General features: G+C 37.7%; 1 protein-coding gene across 1 annotated transcript; it reads right to left on the bottom strand.

The window, feature by feature from the left end:
• Positions 1-2867: 2867 nt before the first annotated feature.
• LOC109012876 (obg-like ATPase 1) lies at positions 2868-19385 on the bottom strand. The gene is made up of 12 exons (XM_018994747.2): positions 19092-19385; positions 18512-18679; positions 16598-16721; positions 15667-15758; positions 8780-8878; positions 7697-7810; positions 6058-6122; positions 5349-5465; positions 4359-4434; positions 3999-4091; positions 3443-3493; positions 2868-3254 (listed from the first exon to the last, which is right to left on the bottom strand). Exons 1-12 carry the CDS (start codon positions 19176-19178, stop codon positions 3156-3158), a joined length of 1185 nt encoding a protein of 394 aa, XP_018850292.1. The 5' UTR covers positions 19179-19385; the 3' UTR covers positions 2868-3155.
• Positions 19386-20307: the final 922 nt, after the last annotated feature.

Here is a 20307-nt window from a genome sequence, read left to right as displayed (position 1 = left end):
AATCACTTTTTGACATTTTGTTCTCTCTTTTTAATTTTGTCAAATAGTTATCATAAATTCATGATCACCACTTCTACACACCATTATATTACCACCAAAGTCCACGAGAACCGCAACACATTTGGCAGGGAGATAGATAATTATAGGCCTAGAAGTACATACCATATTCATTAATTTATAAACATCTTATAAAAGTAAATTTTTGAAAACTTCTTCTCAAAGCCTTCTAAAATCTCCCATGCATCCTGTCTTAGAAATTATACAAATCTTCATTTTCTTTTGACCCCTCTAAAGTAGGGTTGGATTCCAATTCCGATAGAGTTGAAAAGTTCAACTCGAGTTTATGATTCCGACCAAAGTCGGAGGCCAAGTGGGGCTTCGACTTCGACACGGAATCAAAGTAGATTCCATCTTTAATCGAAATTGTTGGAATTGAAGGTCGGAACTCTGATCGAGGTTGAAGGAAAGAAGAAAAGCAAAAAAAAAAAAAGAGCGGAAAAGAAAATAGCAATTTTCATCTTATACTGCATTGAAATAGTATTCACACATTCACAAACAAAACTTTTAGCATCTTACAACATGATCCCCCAACAAAAACCACACAACAGCAGCTGAAGAAACAAAACACTTTTCGCAAAAATTATAACAAAGAACAACTCCTCTTTTCCTTTCCTTAAAATTCTCCATTACATTTTATGAACAAAGAAATCAATTAAAGAATTTGAAATCCGAAAAATAGAAAAACTCTAAAGATCGCATGTGAAAATTTGCAACTTTCAAGCAATAAAAGTACTGGAAGACAGGGAAGCCATGGACAGGCATACATACGTACAAACTACTTTTGGTTGCATTGATGTTTGCTTTGAGGACGAACACTTTTACTTTCCTTGATGCTCGATCTCGCATTCTATGTGGTGCTCGCCTAGGGGTGAGTTCTTTTGCCTGCCTTGGTGCTTGTATAGGACGAGAACTTTTACTTCACTTTTGCTCGCTTGGTACTTGCATGGAGGCGAGCACTTTTATTTTTCGTGGTGTTTGCCCAAGGTATAAGGAGTACCTGACATTGCTCGTCAAGGTAAATAATATTGTGCTTCATCTAGGTTGTTCACCAAAGTCCAAATAATTTTCCTTGATAACTTGTATTTTCTTGTAGGTTTTCCTTTAAGAAAAAATATATTCATCATCCATTTTCTCATCATCACATGATGTAATATTAGATTATAGGTTTACAAATGAAATATAATAAATCATCTTCAATTAGTTATGTCATATCATAAGATGATGAGTAGCATTATTCTTCCTTCAATAGTTAGTTTAGGAAAGTCCTTGTACTCGCAATGCTCTCTTGAAGGCGAGCTCTCTTGCATTTTGCGATGCTCGTTTAGGTGGCTAGCACTTTTACTGTCCATTATACTTGCACGTGCAATGACAACTTATGTTTTTTTTAATAGTTAGTTTAGAAAAGTCTTTCTGGTCCCTACGATGCTTGGCTGTTGGCTAGCACTTACGTGTTCCGAGGTTCTTGCCTGGATGACAAGCACTTATGATCTTGGGGTGCTTGTCTAGGTACGAACACTTGTGTTCTATGTAGTGCTCACTCAAATGGCAAGCGTTTTGTCTTTTCACGAAGCTTGCCGAGGTGGCGAGTATCATACTCATTCTCACTGCTTGTCGAGTTGATAATCACTTTTTCTCTTGAGCATATTCGCTTAGGTGGTGAGCACATTTACTTTCTACGGCGCTTGCATGGGGCCAAGTACTTTGCCTTTCCATGATACTAGTGGAGGTTCTCACCTCCACACTCTTAGATTAAAAAAACCATAGGGAGGTAGAGAGAGAGAAAAAACAAGAAAGAAAAAGATAAATCTAACCCGAAGTAAATGCCAAAATTTATGCCCTAAATCTACCCAGGCCATGGCTAAGACCAGCCATTAGGTGCAAATGACCACACCAAGACGCACGTCATCATACAACCGAGATGAGTTTTAAGCACGACTCCAAGCCAACGAAATTGTAGCATTCAAAACCATGAGTTGTTAAATGGCTCAAAGTGGTAAATGCGGTGGTTGGATGGGCTGGCAGTGCGAGTGGCGGTGATGGTAGTTGGGAGAGAGCAGGAAGAGAGCAAGAGATCACAGTTTTGAGAGCGTGGGAGAGAGTTTTGAACTATATAATTAATTCCATCAATAGATCAACATTTGATGTGTGTAGTCATGCATGATTTCTGGCTCAAATGATTTCTGGCACCCTAGCTGCACTCATTCTGAAAAGATGGTACAAGGGAAACTTTGTGGGAAGCATCATGATGAGCGCAGATGAATTTTGATCATCACAAATGCCAAACACAGTTATATCCATTTCTTATTTTTAGCGTCATGAGTCTGAGGACCAGACATGGCTGGTTCTAAAACATAGCCTGCCCCTGCCAATTTCAAGAATAGCTTGAACATACATCGATTAATTGATTTTTATAAGCATTTTGAGATTTGAAAAGATATTTCTTTTTTTTTTTTAGTTAATTGCAAAATCAGTACTTCGATTCGAAATCAACACGAAATATTGATATCAAAACTAACACGTAACATGCCAATACCATATGGCAACCTTATCATTAATTTTCAAATAGAAGATTGATGGAGGCCTTGAATTACAAAAACATGAAGACTCAAAGTATTAATTTTGCAAAAGTTGAAAAATTGAGGTCACAAGTTGTAAAAATTGAACAACTCAAAGGACTAGGTTTTGCAATTAACTCTTTAATTTTTCATATTTGAGGACCTCGCACTTCAATTCAAGTTCAGCTATAGCATTTGTTCAAAGCATCCGGCAATGAAGATCACCAAAGATTTAAATAAAGTACTTAATAATTAAAGTATGCTCAAAATCTCTTTATGCAAATCCTTAGATATCTCTAAAACCATTATCAAACACATTCGACTTGGTTCAAATAACTACTGAAAAAATTTCTCTATGTACTGAGATCATTAGATTTTAGTTTAACAAACATGGGCTTCCACAAGCTGGCAACAAGGAATACAAGTAGTAGTTCGTACTTCTTTTTATCACCTCTTGGTAATAGAAAGCTTATAAATATAAATTCAAGAAAATATCCAACTCACCAGAGTAATTTAACGGCCAACTAAAGATATATCATTTCACTTTTTCCCACCTCCGGAAACATTGAATTTGAAAAATATTACGTCTGCATCCTGAACCACATAAGTTTTTCCCTCCTGTCTATATTTCCCGGCCGCCTGCAAGAAAAATAAAAAAATAGCAGCACACATTAGTTTCCAAACTCGAAACGATCAAAGGAATTCAGTGATGAACCTCACACGTAGCACCCTCGATGATGCCAAGTGGTAGATTTTGGTAGCAATGGCAAGGTGGATGTAAACATTCGTAACCATATATGTTGACATCTGAAGATTAAAGTGTATACCTTCACAGCTGACTCGCTACCAAGCTCCTTTAGATCATCAAATTTCATTACCTAAATATTATCACATTATATGCAAGTAAATATTAAGGGTCTAGTAGACACATCAACAACAAATAAAACAATAAAATAAAGTATGTATCAAAACGGGAAATGTTTGGACAGCGATAAGAAGTTTTTGTTTTCCCAGTTATGCTTTTAGAGGTTTTTTGACAACTAGGAAACCCACGTAATGCCTTTTGCAATTAACAGCATGGTGAAGTAAACCATGATTGATGAAACTTCAACATCAACATTATACTAAAAGTGGGGTAACATCTTATGTTGATTTTAGCTAGGAAAGAGGTATGACAGTGGAAGTATAGGAAGAGGTCAAGGTAATCATATTCAGCTACGATGGATCAAATGGTGGGGCAGAAAAGTAATGAAGAGAGTGTCCATGGCTGCGTTAACAATGGTCAATATGCCAAAGCAACTTTCGAAGCTTGTTGGAAGAGAATGAAAAGAACCAACAATAATTAAATAAAGACAACATAAATACATATGAGCAAGGGGCAACCTCGGCACAAATGAATCCTCTCTCAAAGTCAGTATGGATGGTCCCTGCAGCTTGAGGAGCCTTTGTCTGTCGTCTAATTTGCCAGCATTTCACCTACAAAATGTCATTATTTGGACATTCAACCATTAATGCTTCGAAGCAATGATGAGAAACACAGTACAACAAATAAGTGCAAATCAATAAATATGGGTGATGATGGTGGAGACTCTTTGGTTCAATAACTTCAGATACTGAAAGTAAGACATGAGAAAAAAACACTCCAACAAATAAAGTCACTGTTAGAGAACGGAGAGAGACAGCAGCAAACAAAAGAAAAGGATAATAAAACTACTTTTGTTTTTATTAAGGAAGTTACATTACCTCATCAGCTCCTGCTGTGAAGAAGTATATCAGATTGATTGCAGAAAAACCAGTCTTTATGATCTTTGGAAGGGCACTGTAGCAAAGTAAAACATAGTTGTCACAGTTGACTACGCATTTACTATTTATCTCTGCTGCATGACCAGTAATACTATTTCAGGAAAGTTGAAGACAAAACATGATGAGCAAATAATTGGAAGGAAAAACCTGATATGGCAAGAATGTTTTAGACAACTGAGAAATTTTTTGAAACTCCAGCCGCTTGCAATAATTTCAAACAATTCCAAGATTTCTTTAGGGCAGTGAAGCATATTAGATACTGACCTCAGGAAACGAGAAGACTCCAATTCAAGATTTTCTAAACTAGGATCAAAAGCATCAGTTCAAAATACGTAACCATAATGAGTCCCTTCTCCTCCACTTGTAAATAACTAATTATTAATATTGGAGCCCAATTCCATTCTCATACTGTCACAGTCTCCCCTATATTTCTTATGGGGGAAAAAAAAAACTTAAAACAAAACACTACAAAAGTAAGACTTGTCTTTGGTACTCGACTTTACAGTTTGCAATCAAAGTTGTAGTGCGGGTACCTACTTCAAATTTTTTTTTTTTTATAAGTAAAAGAAATTTGATTAATACGAAAATAAGCATAGCCCAAGTACAAAGGAAGTATACAAGAGAATGAAACTAATTACGAAAAATAGGCATAGCCCTACTTCAACTTTGTTATGAGGGAAATAGAAAGAATTGAATAATTTATGGGGAAGTTAGCAGAAAAGTACAGGGTCCCTTTAAAACATAAGACAGCATAATAGCAGAAGTAATCAATTGCTAATAGGTTTACAATGGTCAGTCAGCACATGACCAGGCTCAAATTCATGTTAGGTTTGAAAACACAGACCACATATTTTTGTGCCTAACATCTACATCAAATGTTAGCAGTCATCTGTACCTCATCGATATACATCTTACTAGGTTTGGACTAACCTTTGTAAGTTGTTCTCCTCACAATATTTTGCTGCTTCATCTGCTGGCAAGTCAGCAAGATTTCTCTCTAACACACAGCTGAAAGGAATAATCGGTTCACCTCCGTGTTCCTGCACCCTGATAATAAATGCAATTATTAGACTCTCATTTCTTGCAACAAAAAGCAAATCTTGAAGAAAATGAACATAAAAAAGTAAAAGGCATTACATGGGTTTCGTGGGCAAGCTAAAGCTAAAGACTCCATTAGGACCATGCCTAGCGGGCAAGCTAAAGCTGAAGACTCCATTAGAACCGTATACAACATTTTTTTAATTCAGAATATCTTAACCAATTTTGCTGGGTTAATTCCAACCATGTTTTGAATGGGTTACTTATGTCACCAAATAGCAGTATTAGAGTAGACAAACACCATACTTTTATCTTTTGAAGAGAACATAATACCTAAGTTAAGTTATGATGAGACATCTTGAGAGTATCAGATAGAAGCACACAGGCAAAAACATCCCCACAAGTGCATGCACAAACACAAAGGAGAACACATTGCCTAGTTATTGGTGAGAAACCTTAAGGGTAACAAAGAGATGTGCACAACCAGGTGGCCACCGGCGGGGGGGCGGGGGGGGGGGGGGGGGGGGGGGGGGTTGGTGGACCATAAAAAAGATAAGCTTAAAAAAGTCAAGATATAACTTAAAAAAAACACAGGACATACCAAGCATGAATCTTTGGCAAGAATTTGTTCTTTTTTCTTTGGTAATCTTTCTCATTCATGTTAACCTGTAGAGAAAATAGGGTATAATTACGATCACACAAGATTTTCATTTTCTAAACTAAATATGACTCAGTTCATTCCCAACAAATAATACACAACAATATCTCTTTACTATGTTTTAAATCTAAGAAAATACAGAGTGCTTTGTAAATGCTCGCCTGATAAAAGATATGCTACAAGGCAACTAGCTTTTCACCTTGGAAAACCTTATTTAGAGAGAAATTACTAATTTAGTTTTAAAAAGCAAACAATGCCACTGTTCTATTCATGAAACATTGATTTGCAACGCAATTGATATTTTTATTTGAAAAAGAAATTATCTAGTTGGTGTGAGATTTCTTAATGACTTTTTTTTTTTTATCAGTAAGATCTCTTATTGAATTTACTTGTATATCCCGATATTGATTAGCACTCAATCCAAGCTTTTTTTTTTTTTGATAAGTAACTCAATCCAAGCTTTTACTTTTTATTTGAAATTAACAACATGAATTTCCCCAACAGAATGAGAAGCACGTGCCTCCTTAAAGTTGTAAAATCCTTCCCACATATGGATCATCATCAATGGATAGACAATCCATCATATTCAACAACAAATGTGCAAAATGACTAAGTTTCGCCTGCCCCTTGTAAAAAACACATAATTGATGGCTACCACATATCTTGAAATTACTGTATATATATATATATATATATATAAGTTTATAACCAATTTGCAGCCACACAAAAATTATAGGGAATCAGGAACCCAGATTCTGTTGAAAGTATAGACTCGAACATATAAAGAAAATCAGCTTACTAGACAAACTTTAAAGGCACACAAAGACAGACTTGTGGTGGACCAAGGTTACTTTATTTGGGTTGAGGTGTGTATCACCTCTAGTTTCTAGCAACTTGTTTTTATAAGTAAGAATTTTAAGTTTGTAGCAGCTTTATGCCTTTGATATAGAAGATGGTACAAGGAATCAAGAAACCTTTAATCTAGCATGGCAAGCCCCCTCCCCCCCCCCACCACCCCCCTTTCAAAAAACAAAAAACAAAACCCACAAGAACGTCAGTTATTTCATCTTTTACTTACAAAAAAAAAGTTATTTCATCTGCTGCTACGGAAGAAGTATGCCACATATTCACCTAGCTTTCCTTTATTCCAAAAAATAATTGTAAGAACTTCAAATAATATCAACTGTTTTTCTATGGATAAGATTTTTTTATCTCTAAACATTTTTCTATAGATACATACAATTCATACAACTGAACGGAATTGAATCCATGGCCTCACCCTCAACGCCTTGTTTATGTGGGCAGGGAGACCATTTAGGCTTCTATCCGCACGACTAGTCCATGAGTTTCTAGTCATATTTTTCACTCAAAGCCAAAACTAAGCAAAACTGATTATCAAAAGAGCCATCGGAACAACGGCTAGATTTTTTTTAGAGCAGGGTGAGGGGCTAAGACTTGAACCTAAGTTTACTGAGCCAAGGCCTAGGTGCAAAAAAAAAATAGAGATATTAAGAAACAAACAAAGCTAACTTAACCCAGGACCATTAAAGATTATCCTATTATTATGAAGATCACAACTCACCAAGTAAACAACAGGCTTCGCACTAAGCAATTGAAAAGTATTTAAAATCTCAATATCAGCAGCTTTCCAGTCCCCAAGACGGACATCTTTTCCATCCTCGAGCCATGCCTTGACCTGTAGAAATGAACACCATTTTGTGACATACACCATATAGAACGAATTCAAGATTCTATAACACCAACTGTGTGCAAATAAACTTGAAGAATACAGGCATGCTTGATTACTACAGAAATTAAAGCCTCTAGAAAATCTTAGAGTATAATATAAAAAAATGTTAAAAAAAGGGGGAAATTATTAGGTACTTCGGGGGTAGAGATGATGTGGTACTCTCATCCCATCCCATCACATGCCATGCAATTAAAATTTTTTATATAAGCATCAATTTTAATTTACATGGCATCCTATGATAGGGAAGAAGTACCACATGTTTGTACTCTGGGAGTATCTAATAATTACTCCAAAAAAAGATGCTCGAAGAAATCAAATTTCATGCTTTAACAGAAAGCTTAATTAGCATCCTCTCAGATACTAGTGGTTCATTTAACGTTCTAATTCCCTTGGTCTCAAGTGATCAAGTACTTGAGAGTCTCCAAATTACCATGCCCACTTTTTTTTTTACTTTTCAGAATGCTATCCATTCATGTCAACATTGTTGGACCATGACCTTTTTTAGAAAGTAATGCAATCACATTTTATATATAGATGCTTACAAAGAGAGATAAATGTGTAAATGTAAATGGTTACAAGTGAATTCACATAGCTGTAAAATAAATAAACACAAAATTAATTATCTAATTCGGATTCATGTGTACATCTTGTGTACTGGGGTATCATCCTCTTTTATCTTTATGGGTACCATCCTTTATCTTACTCATGAAAATTTATTTGAACTCAATCTGCAAAGAAACCATCAACAGCAGTGGATGACACTGACCAATAAGAGTTAAAAGCAAGACTGTGTGCTATCGAAACCTTTTCAGCTACTTCAACATTTCCATATAAGATATACGATTTGCTAATACACAAACAGAAAGGTTACACATTCAAGTATTGATACCTATTTTAATCTATCAAAACACAAACCTTGTCACAGAGCTCATGCTCTATTTTTAACTGCTTGTCATTGCTCCTCTTCATGCTCTTTTCAAGATCTTCTATCCTCTTTTCCATAAACTCAAGATCCTATGGTTAATTCAGGAAAAAGAAGCAAGGTTCAGAACATTTCTCTCAATGTATACATTTTATTCCAAATAAAGAAACATGGCAGACAATTCAGAAAGAAACTGACAGCAACACTACAAAGATATTGAGAAAAGATATCCATTGAACATAAAAATCATAATTACGAGCAAGAACACTGACAAAATAAGAAATTAAACATAAAGCACAAATTGCAGGGATCATATTTAAATTCCATCTGGTTAACAGTTCAAGATCTGCATTCTGGTGACTTCAAAGATGTTTGGGTTTCAGAAACTTGCTTATTTTAAGAGAATCTTCTTGAGAGATGATTAGGGCGTAATGCCACGGAGAGGGAGGACTTGTGGTGATTGGATGTGTATGCCAAATATAGTAGAGCATGCAGATAGGGTCATGTTCTAATGGCGTTAAGTGGTGTCCAGATTTGGGTGCGGAAATATTTTTTTTTATGAATAAGAAAATTTTAGGAGGAGTGGGAGGATTTCTCTCTTTTTGTCAGATTCAGGGTGGGTGATGGGTCCAACATCAGATTTTGGCATGATGTATGAAGTGGGATCGACCTTTGAAGACAACATTCCCAAAGCTGTATCTCTTGACTGGTTGTTTAGTGTATCTTGTTACTTATAAAAAAAATTATTTAGTATATCTTCTTGTAAGGAGGCTTCGGTGGGCATATCATTTACAACCCTCTGATAACACTTGATAGCAGAATGTCAGCTTTACTAAATCAATGTCACATCGTTCCTTACTCTATTGTATTCCCATGGGCTGAAGAAGGTGGCAATGATAAAATTTGTTGGATCCTCTCCAAAGACTTTCGAGGTCAGATCTATATATCACATGCTTCACCCCCATTGGCCCTTCTTTTCCTTCGAAGCGTATAAGGAGATCTAACATACTTTCAAGGATAGCATTTTTGTATGGTTGATAGCTTTGGAGAAGATTTCAACTTTGGATACCTAGAGAAAGGCATGTCATACAAACGGAATAGTGTTGCAGAAGTCCATTGGAAAGTCATGGCAATTTAGCAATCTAGAGGATGGCCCTCTTGTGCTTAACCTTGTGTATCTGGTGGGAAAGCAATGCTCACAATTTTCAAGATTGCAAGAAGAAGGTTATACAATTAAAAGCCTCTATAACAAATCCCTTTATGTATGGATGGTTGCTAACAATAGCTTTTGAATTTGGTTGAAGTGGTACAGAGATGAGAAGGGATTTGATATATTTGAACCTGTACATGATGTAGTACATGTTAGCAAATAACTTTTTATAGGTATATAGTAAGAACCTTCTACTCCTACAGCCATAAAAAAGGTTCCATTGAGTACCTTACACACCGTCTAAGAGTGCATACGAACAAAAAAATCAGTTAGGGATTTTGAACTGCATAGACCTTCTAAATTCTATAAATAACGAAGTCATAATGCCCCCATAAGTCCAAATGTATAAGAATCATCGACGATGATATAAATTATAACCATTCAGTAACATAGAGCAAAACTAATTGAAAATTTAAAAGTCATCAGATTGTAGTACCCTAGGTCGTAGACCCCCACTGCTCCAGAAAAACTAGAAGTCAACTTGGCCAACCATTACCATTATATTTGTATGCATCAGATAGGGCAAAAAGATTAAAAAATAACTAGCAAGAGAAGCATAGACTAAGTTATCTTGTCCCCTATAAGTGTGATAATTGAAATAAATTTTTTTATCGGTAAATATGAATTTTATTGAAAAAGGCAAAGCCAAATACACGGGACATATACAAGAGCAACACCTATGCATGGGTGTCTAAAGATACAAGGAAATCATGTATGTTCATGCCATTAAAGTCTATTACAATCGACCAATGGAATAAAGTGTGAAGAAAAAAAGTTCTAAGCTCTTCCTTTGTCCTTTCAAGATCCTCAAAGCTGTGACCATTCCTCTCTATCCAGATGCAGCACCATAGACATATTGGTATCATCTTCCACATAGTTGCAATTTGAGATGTACCCCAGAGGCCTTGCCAGCTGGCCAAAAACTCAACAACCCTTCATGACATCACCCAATGGAGCCCCGCTCTAGCAAAGATATCATTCCACAAACTCCCAGCCACATCACAATGCAATAATAAGTGATCCACAGACTCCCCACTTTTCTTGCACATACAACACCAATCCAATACAATGGGTCGGCGTTTCCTTAAATTATCCAAGGTGAGGATCTTCCCTAGTGAAGCTATCCATACAAAAAAAGAAGCTTTTAGAGGAGCCTTAGTCTTCCATATGTTCTTCCATGGGAATGCTCTTGTAGAATGTGTCATTAGGGACTTATAGTATATGCTCGAACAATAAATCTCCCCTTCTTGGAAGGTGACCACAACATCGTATCAGCACCTCCATTTACTTTATAGTTATACACAAGATAGAAGAAATTTGTAAATGTGTCAACTTCCCAATCTTGGGTAGCTCTAATGAAAGTGATATTCCATTGAGGATAACCACTAGATAGATCCAAGAGTTATGAGACCAAAGACTCTTGTTGTCGTGCAATGCCGTATAAAAGTTGGGTAGGCTTCCTTAAGATTTCGGTCTCCACACCAAAGGTCATTCCAGAATTTAATTTTGGAACCATCCCCAATTGCAAAGCGTGTATATCGATGGAAGTCGGTCCAACCTCTTCTTATGCTTTTCAAAGCCCCACCCCATGTGATCCACTCACCTCATTCAAGCACCATCCTCCCTATGATCGACCATATTTTAAATCGATTATGTCTCTCCACAACGCTCCCATAACCATTTACCCAATAAAGCTTTATTGAAAACCAACAAGTTCCGAATTCCCAACCCGCCTTCACGTATTGGGGTACAAATCATATCCCAATTCACCAAGTGAAACTTGAATTCTTCATCCATTCCTCCCCATAGGAAATCTCATTGCAACTTCTCTAGCCGGTGAGCCACCTTGCATGATATTGGAAATAGAGATAAAAAATAAGTAGGCAAGTTGGAAAGGGTACTTTTTATCAACGTAACTCTACCACCTTTGGACAAATAAATTCTCAACCAACTTGCCAGTTTCCGTTCCATTTTTTCCAACACCTTGTCCCAGATAGATTGCGACTTAAAGGAAGCACCCAAGGGAAGACCAAGATACTTCATTGCCAAGGTGGAGACTTTGAACCCCAGAATATTGGCATAGTTCAAAACTCTGGGAACATTACCAATTGGAACTAATTCTAACTTGGCAAGATTCACTTTCAATCCCTATGCCGCTTCAAAGCAAAGTAGTAGAGCTCGCAATGCTTGAATATGATTGCGATTAGCACCACAGAATATAAGAGTATCATATGCAAATAAGAGGTGGGTCATCTCCAGTGTGCCGAATCTAGCATCCCCTACTACAAAGCTAGATAAGTATCCACCTTCTACGAGACTTGCGATCATTTTACTAAAAGCTTCCATAATAAAAACAAACAGTAATGGAGATAGGGGATCACCTTGTCTCAGTCCCCTTGAGCTTCCAAAAAAGCCCATTGAAGTACCATCCACCAAAATGGAGAACCGTACAGTGGATATACAAAATTTGATCCAAGAGCACCATCTCACTCCGAGGCCACAGCTCTCAAGCATATGTCGCAAAAAGTCCTAGTTTACTCGATCATAAGCCTTCTCTATGTCAAGTTTGCATAGTAACCCTAGAGCTCCTGACTTAAGGCGACTATTCAAACATTCATTGGCAATGAGAACAAAGTCAAGAATTTGTCGACCTTATATGAAGGTATTTTGGGGCTTGGAAATGATCTTCTCCAATACCGTACTTAATTGATTAGCCAATTCTTTCGAAAGGATTTTGTACAATCCACTCACCAAGCTTATCGGACGAAAATACTTAAGTTCCACCACCCCCCGTTTCTTTGGAATAAGAGCAATGAAAGTAGCATTGAGACTTTTTTCAAAACTACCTCATTCATGGAACTCATGGAAAAAGCTCATTAGGTCATCTTTAACTACTTCCCAACATGCCTTAAAAAAAGCCATGGTGAACCCATTCGGACCTGGAGCTTTATCACTTGCCATACTTTGCCCTACCTTACAAATCTCCACCTCCTCGAATGGCCTTTCTAGACAACTTGCTTCTTGATGATCAATCGACTAAAAAACGAGGCCATCCAGACATGGTCTCCAAGAAAACTACTCCGATAGTAATTGTTCATAGAAGTTGGTAATATGGTCCATAATCTCAGATGGGTTCGAAGTAATCCTCCCATTTACTAATGACTCAATGACATTGTGTCTTTGATGTGAATTAGCCATGCAATGGAAGAACTTGGTACATTTATCCCCTTTTTTTAGCTAGAGAGCCCTTGATTTTTGTCTCCAAGAAATCTCTCCCATTAATGACATCCTTTCAATATCCAAGGTAACTTGCTTTTGTGACTCTTTTCTTCTTCTGAGAGACCCCTCTCCTCCTCCACATCCTCCAAACCCTATAATTCGTCAAGGAGGGTCTTTTTTCGGTGTTCCACATTCCACTTCTTCAGGTCCTCCTTGAGAGCCTTGAGCTTTTATGCCAGCACGTAACTAGGATTGCCCTGTATATGATAGGATGACCACCATTATCTAACTCTCTCTCAACAAATCCTTCAGATTTCAGCCACATGTTCTCAAACTTAAAATATTTTTTACCTCCCTAGATACCTCCACAGTCAATGAGAACGGGAAAGTGGTCCAAACATAGCCTTGGAAGCAGTTTCCGAATGAGATCCGGAAAGTGTGCTTCCTAGTCAGGCAAAATGAGGAATCTACCAAGTCTTGACCAAACTGGATGTTCTCTATTACTAGACCATGTGAAGGTTCCACCAACTAAAGGGATGTCGAGAAGATCTTGCTCATAAATAAAATCAGAAAAATCTATCATTGCTAAACTACAGCTAGGACCTCCTACTCGTTCGCTTGGGAAGCGTGTGACGTTAAAATCTCTCCCAATGCACCAAGGAAGTCTCCATAAGCTACAAAAAGCAGCCAATTCATCCCACAAGCCTCTTATTGCAATATTAGAGTTGGGACCATAAACACCGGCAAAAGACCATTGAAAGTTATCTTCCACATTCTTGAAAGAAATAGCCACTATATATTCCCCCACACACTCATCTGTCTTTTCCACCACCCGTTTATCCCACATCACCAATATACCTCCAGAACACCCTTAGACGGCAAATACGACCATCCCACATGACAACAATTCCACAAGCTCCGTATTATAGCAAGGGAGATGAGTTCCATTTTTGTCTCTTATAAACATACTACATCCACTTTCCAACCACGAAGCTGATTTTTTTTTATTTTGGTACGCTTCTCTAGCTTGTTCAGCCCCCTAACAATCCACGAGACTATTTTGAGTTTCGTAAAACCACTGACTTTGCCCTACCCTCTGTCCCGCCATGAATTGCACTTCCTTCGTAGTTTACCGAGCAAGTCGCTTTAATTCCCTTTCCCTTTTCTTCGCTGAGTGGCATATCATGGCTGGATTGGACTGTCCAGCTTCGATCACAGCAAGTAGGGCCAAAAATTGATCTTCAAAACCAGTACATGGTAGTCCTACACATCGTTGAATCTCCTTGGTTTTAAGTAGAAACCAATCTAAGGCTAGAGTCTGGTCTTTCAACGAGATTGAATTCAAGGGGATGGGCTCATCCCAGTGATCTTCCACTTCAATATCCATATCATCTGCTACCTCCACCCCCTTATTACCATGGTCAGAAACTCTGGGTGTAAATATTTTACCAAGGTGCCATCCTCTATTTGGGTGTCCTAAGCTCCCCATGTCTCAAAATTGCCCTTCATAGGTGTCTCCTTTTCCATTTGAGGTTCCCGTGCAAATAGATCAGCAATGGGACTTCCCATTCCAACAGACAAGGTTGCCAACTCATTCTAGTCTTCTTCCTCAGCCTGAGACCCCCTCTCACAGCCAAAATGAGCATTCTCGGCTTTTACCTCCTTCGGTGGCATCATCTCTGGCAAGTCATCTACCAGAGGCCCACCCACCAGATCGTCTGTTCCCGGAGATGGAGTCTGTGTGGTCACCGACTCCGTCTAACGCTGTTCCACTGCCCCATGACCATTATAGTTAATCTAACAAGCACATATTATAGTTAATCTTGTGTAATTAATTTTTTTCGATAAGTAATAAGAATTTTTAGCTAAGTATATAGGAAGTATGTAAGAGAAAATCTCACTATGTTAACATGGCAATGTTTAAAAACCCTTGGATAACGGTGGGATATGGATAGTGGGGTAGTTTCTGACATTTTCTTTTAACAAATAATTGCATGAAACAAAAGGAAATCATTTAGTGGATTTGGAATGTGTTCGTCTCTCCCTTTGTCTCATCTCTCTCTCAAACATGCCATTGTTTAAGCATTCATAGGACACCAATCACCCACTCATATCCTTTCCATGCCATGTCTCTTTCTCCTTCTCTCACCATATAAACATCTTGAGGACACCAACTTTACCCTTCCATGAATTTTTTCATATTTTCATTGCAACATAAATCATGACAATTCAATCAATGGAGGGATTAGCCATATCTACATAATACCATAATAAAGCTGACCAAATAATAAAACAATCAGTTCTGCGCTGCAACAATTAATAAGACTCTAATCAACCCTCCATAATCGAAGCATCTTTACAAGCATTTGACAAGAATTATGGAGGTGGGACCTATAGATACCAAACTCAAGTTAATAGAAAGTGCCAAAACCTCAAAAAATATTAGCATACCTTTAGCCGCAATTCTGCACTAATAACCTCTAGATCCCTCACAGGATCTATAGAATCATCTACGTGGATAATATCAGGATCTTCAAAGGCACCTAGGGGAAAAGAAAAAAGTGATAAGGTAATATTGATTGTTAAATTACACTAGATACATGAAATATTTTTTATCAGTTACTAGCTACATGAAAATCAAAATATAAAAGCTAAAAAATAAACATATTCGCAAAATTGATATTCCAACTAAATTCCAGTATTATTGCAACAACATGCAAAAAAAAAAAAATCAATGGCACCACTCAATATAGATAGGAAAACTTATTGACTACACTTTGCTCCGCTTACCATCTGATGAGGCCAGAACATGCAGGTTCACTAAGAACAAAAATGTATCAAACCTCTTGACCTCAACCATACTACTAACTCGACTCATTTACTAATCGAGCCAAGCTCTACGTTAGATAAGCTTTCTTGTAGACTCACAAACCTATTTATACTTTATTTAACTATGGTTTAAAATAAATAGCAATCATTTTATTATAACAAAGATTTTCTCTAATATTTATATTTATATAATTGTGCCAGGACTGGGCTTGAACTCAAGCATGGATTAGACTTGTCGAGCTCAATCTTGTTAGTTAAGCAAAGCCCTTTTGCCACCATAGATCTCACAAAGGAGTACGAACAATAAAGAAAATTGCTCTAATCAGGTAACTACACTACACGCAAGACTATAGGCTGAACTATATGCCAAGTCAAATACCAAGTAAAAAAACATTTCTATGCTTGCAACCCATGAATATTTCTTATCCATAGTATTCATTATCTTGTTCTTCTCTCATTTAAGCTAGTGAATTACTTCATCACACACTCACCCACGCCCACACAAATCGAGTCAGCATTCATATATGTACCACTAAAAATATAAGCTTCTTACGTAAAACATGGAAGATGCCATCAACTGCACGTATATGAGATAAGAAACTATTGCCCAACCCTTGTCCTTCATGAGCACCTCTCACCAATCCAGCTATATCATGGATTTCTAAAAATGCTGAAACCTGAACATGAAAATAACTTGAATAAGACGTAAGAAGTAAAAGCTCCATTTTTGTGGACAAAACTGCACGAAAAAGTATATATATCTATATATAGAGTCCAGAATCAGGTTTTTTTTTTTATAAGTAAAAATAAAATTTTATTGATAGAAATAGGCATAGCTTGGTAACACAGGAAGCATACACAGAAAATGCTTAAGTACCATTCAGCACTAGTGAGGGATATAAACAGATCATGAAAACTGTCCTCATTTCAACTAATGACCGAAGCCCAAGTATTATAAAAAAACTCTTCAGCTCATCCAAGGAACGTTGCCAATCTTCAAAACAACTCTTATTTCTCTCCATCCACAAACACCACATAATGTAGAGGGGAATCATTTTCCACACAGCAATAATGTATGCATTTCCCCTAATTCCTTTCCAGCACCTAAGAATATCCTTAACTCTTCCAGGCATAACCCAAGCCACACCAGTCCGGTTAAAGATATCATTCCACAAGAACCGAGCCACCTCAAAATGTAACAAAAGATGATTCACAGATTCCCCATTTTCCTTACACAAGAAACACCAATCCATAATGATGAGACCACGTTTCCTCAAATTATCAGTAGTGAGCAATCTCTCAAGAGAGGCAGTCCATACAAAGAAAGCAATCTTTGGAGGGACCTTACACTTCCAAATAGCCTTCAAAGGGAAACAATGATCATTAGAGAATCCCAAGAGAGCCTTGTAATAGGATCACACCGAAAACCTATTACTACCACCAGGATTCCAAATCATCCTATCCTTCGTCACACTACCGAATTACATAGCATACAAGGAATCGAAAAAATCAGCAAACATTCCAAGTTCCCAATCATGAGCAGCTCTCAATCAGGTTTCTGAGTCAAATTCTGGGCAAACCCTTGGTTGAGGGACACTCTCTCATAGATAATGCCACCCCCACCTAACTTCCACTCTCTATAGGCCTCATAATTTTGAATTTTTAAGGAACCTAACTGATGCGGGACAGGGCAAGGTTTTTTTTTTTTTTTTTACGCTATCCATTTTTAAAGCTATAGATTATTCACATTCAAAAGTCAAAATCTTGGGCCTGAAATTTCAACATCCTTCACTAATGGTTTTCAGTTCCTTCACTAAGTAATTGTAGTACTCTTCCCATCAATACATTCTATGCAGTATTTACTTTCTTGATAATCAATAGAAAAATTTACTGAAGAATGCAAAATGCCAAGCCTAAGTACACAGGATATATAAAAGAGAAACACCTAATTAGAAATCTATATATCCTGGGTTCAGAGAAAGCATAGAGAACTGCTTCTTTATTCTGGACTGTTCTGTCACCATCGTCATCATTTAGGACAGTCACAAGAAATAGGAGTTTAAATCTCAAATAAAGAGCACGCAGCATCAACAAGACCAACACAGATATATAAATACTGAGGCTAAGCTCAATATAACTCGAGGCAGATATATTAAATATGATGCATAATACTAAAAACATTTCATGGAGTTGTTGATAATAGATTTTGGCAAAAACACCTCACAAAGCCACTCGTGACAGCATATGCTAGATGTTCCTATGCCGGGAAAAAAAATCTGGCAGTACATACAGCTTTCAATAGGAACGAAAAAAACATGCCAAAACACACCTCCCACAGTTGCTATTTACATGAAAAGTGCTGGCAGTATCTGTAGCTTTTATTAGGAATAAAAAAATACCAAAGACGTCTCCCACAGTTGCATATGTACATCTCCATAAAGTATGAGCAAGAGGCTAAGTCACAAACCTCGCTTTTCGGCTTATACAATTGGCAAAGCCATTCAAAACGCTCATCTGGGATGTATACCCGCGCCTCATTTGGCTCAATAGTACAGAAAGGGAAGTTTTCCGCAGGTATTGAGAGCTTTGTAAGTGTGTTGAACAGGGTCGATTTTCCAACATTAGGTAATCCAACCTAAAAAGAAAACAAAATTTCAAGGCCCATCAACAAATTCTAAGTTGTAGATTACTCAGAGTTGCAATGATTTAGATTCCAACAAAATCTATAATTCAATAAAAACGTGAACTTGCAGGGACATTTCAGCATACTATGATCGGATATGAAACCAGAAGGGGCAGATATACACGAAGAAACATGTGATGAAGGGGCCCAAAGACCAGCAGAAGTGGAATGCAACTGAATTCCAGTTCTAAATAGACCAAGGATGAAAGTTAATAGGGGTACGGATGAAAGTCTAAAATCAGGAGATTCATTTCTTCTGTTTTTCTCCCTTTTCAGTGTTTTCAAGGAGACCAAACAGAGAGAACTAAACAATTAATTTCGAAATGGAAAGAAGACGTGAAAAGAAGATGAAGAAGAAGCTTACAATCCCAATCTTGAGGTGAGATGAGAATCGGCCAAGGATGGGCCTCTCTACTGGTGCTTCCTTAGACTTCGAAGCTTTGGGCGGCATTGTTTCACAGAGAGAAAATGGAGATTTCTAGGATTTTGTAGTAAGCGACAGCGAGCGTGGTGGTGCCTGAGTATGGCTGCAGCACTTGTACTCTAACCCTAGTCAAGTCCTCGCGTCAGCCGAACGCATGGCTAGCTCTAAACCCTATCGTATTCCATTTTCTCTCCCTTTCTTTCTTTTTTTTTTTTTCCCCTGCAATACCTTTTTCCCTTCAAAGTTCAAATTTGGTCGATTATTTTTATAGGAATTACATTTTCCCCCCAAATATTATCGGTTTTTTTACTTCACAGTCTAAACTCTCAAAAACACTAAAAAAAAACTTCAATTTATACTCCAAATAATCTAATTTCGAAAGAGAAATTCTATTCCTAGTCCGGTTCCCATTTTCACACTCCACACGAAAGTCCACCTGGCAAACCGGTTCGTCTTCCTCCGGTCCAATTCCAAATTCGTCTGGTTCTCGCCCCCAAAAACATTTCCCTCTCTCACAAATCAACTTCATCTCTCGCCTCTCCCTCCCTGAATCAACTCCCCCTCTCGCCTCACTCTCGCCTCACCCGCGCCATCTCTCGCTTCTCCCTCCCTGAATCAACTTCCTCCCTGACACTCCCTCTCTCGCCTCTCCCTCCCCTCGCTCGTGGCTCGCGGCTCTCGCCTCTCCCTCCCAGAATCAACTTCTTCCTCTCTCAAGACCTTGACCGCCACTACCACGAAGGCAACTCAACGGAGCTCGACTCCCAAAGCCGCGACAACGGGCTACGCTGACCTGGAAGAAAAATCACATCTCTCGGCCCCGAGAGAGGCTTCTTGCAGATTTTCTGGGTAATTTTTTCAAATTCCGTGTAATATTTTGAGTGATTGTATCTCTTTGTTATGGTGATTGTAATCTGGGCTAGAATGTGAGGATATGGATTGATAACGCCACTTTGAGAAATGAATAGCAAGTGTTTGAAAAAAAGACTCAAAGAAAATATTTTGCCCCAATACTCACGGTGCCCCTCAGTTTTGGTACCCTTGATATATCTTATGTAGAAGGTATTTTTTCCGATGCTGTTTGCCTAATGAATTTTGCCGATGTCTTTGTTGAGATCAAGTACAAATTGCAGCAAAGTGTTGGGTTCTGGAACAT

The sequence above is a fragment of the Juglans regia genome, chromosome 3 (assembly GCF_001411555.2).
Source record: "Juglans regia cultivar Chandler chromosome 3, Walnut 2.0, whole genome shotgun sequence".
Classification (NCBI taxonomy): domain Eukaryota; kingdom Viridiplantae; phylum Streptophyta; class Magnoliopsida; order Fagales; family Juglandaceae; genus Juglans; species Juglans regia.
The sequence above is the reverse complement of the archived record's forward strand: the minus strand, read 5'-3'. Positions and strand labels throughout refer to the sequence as shown.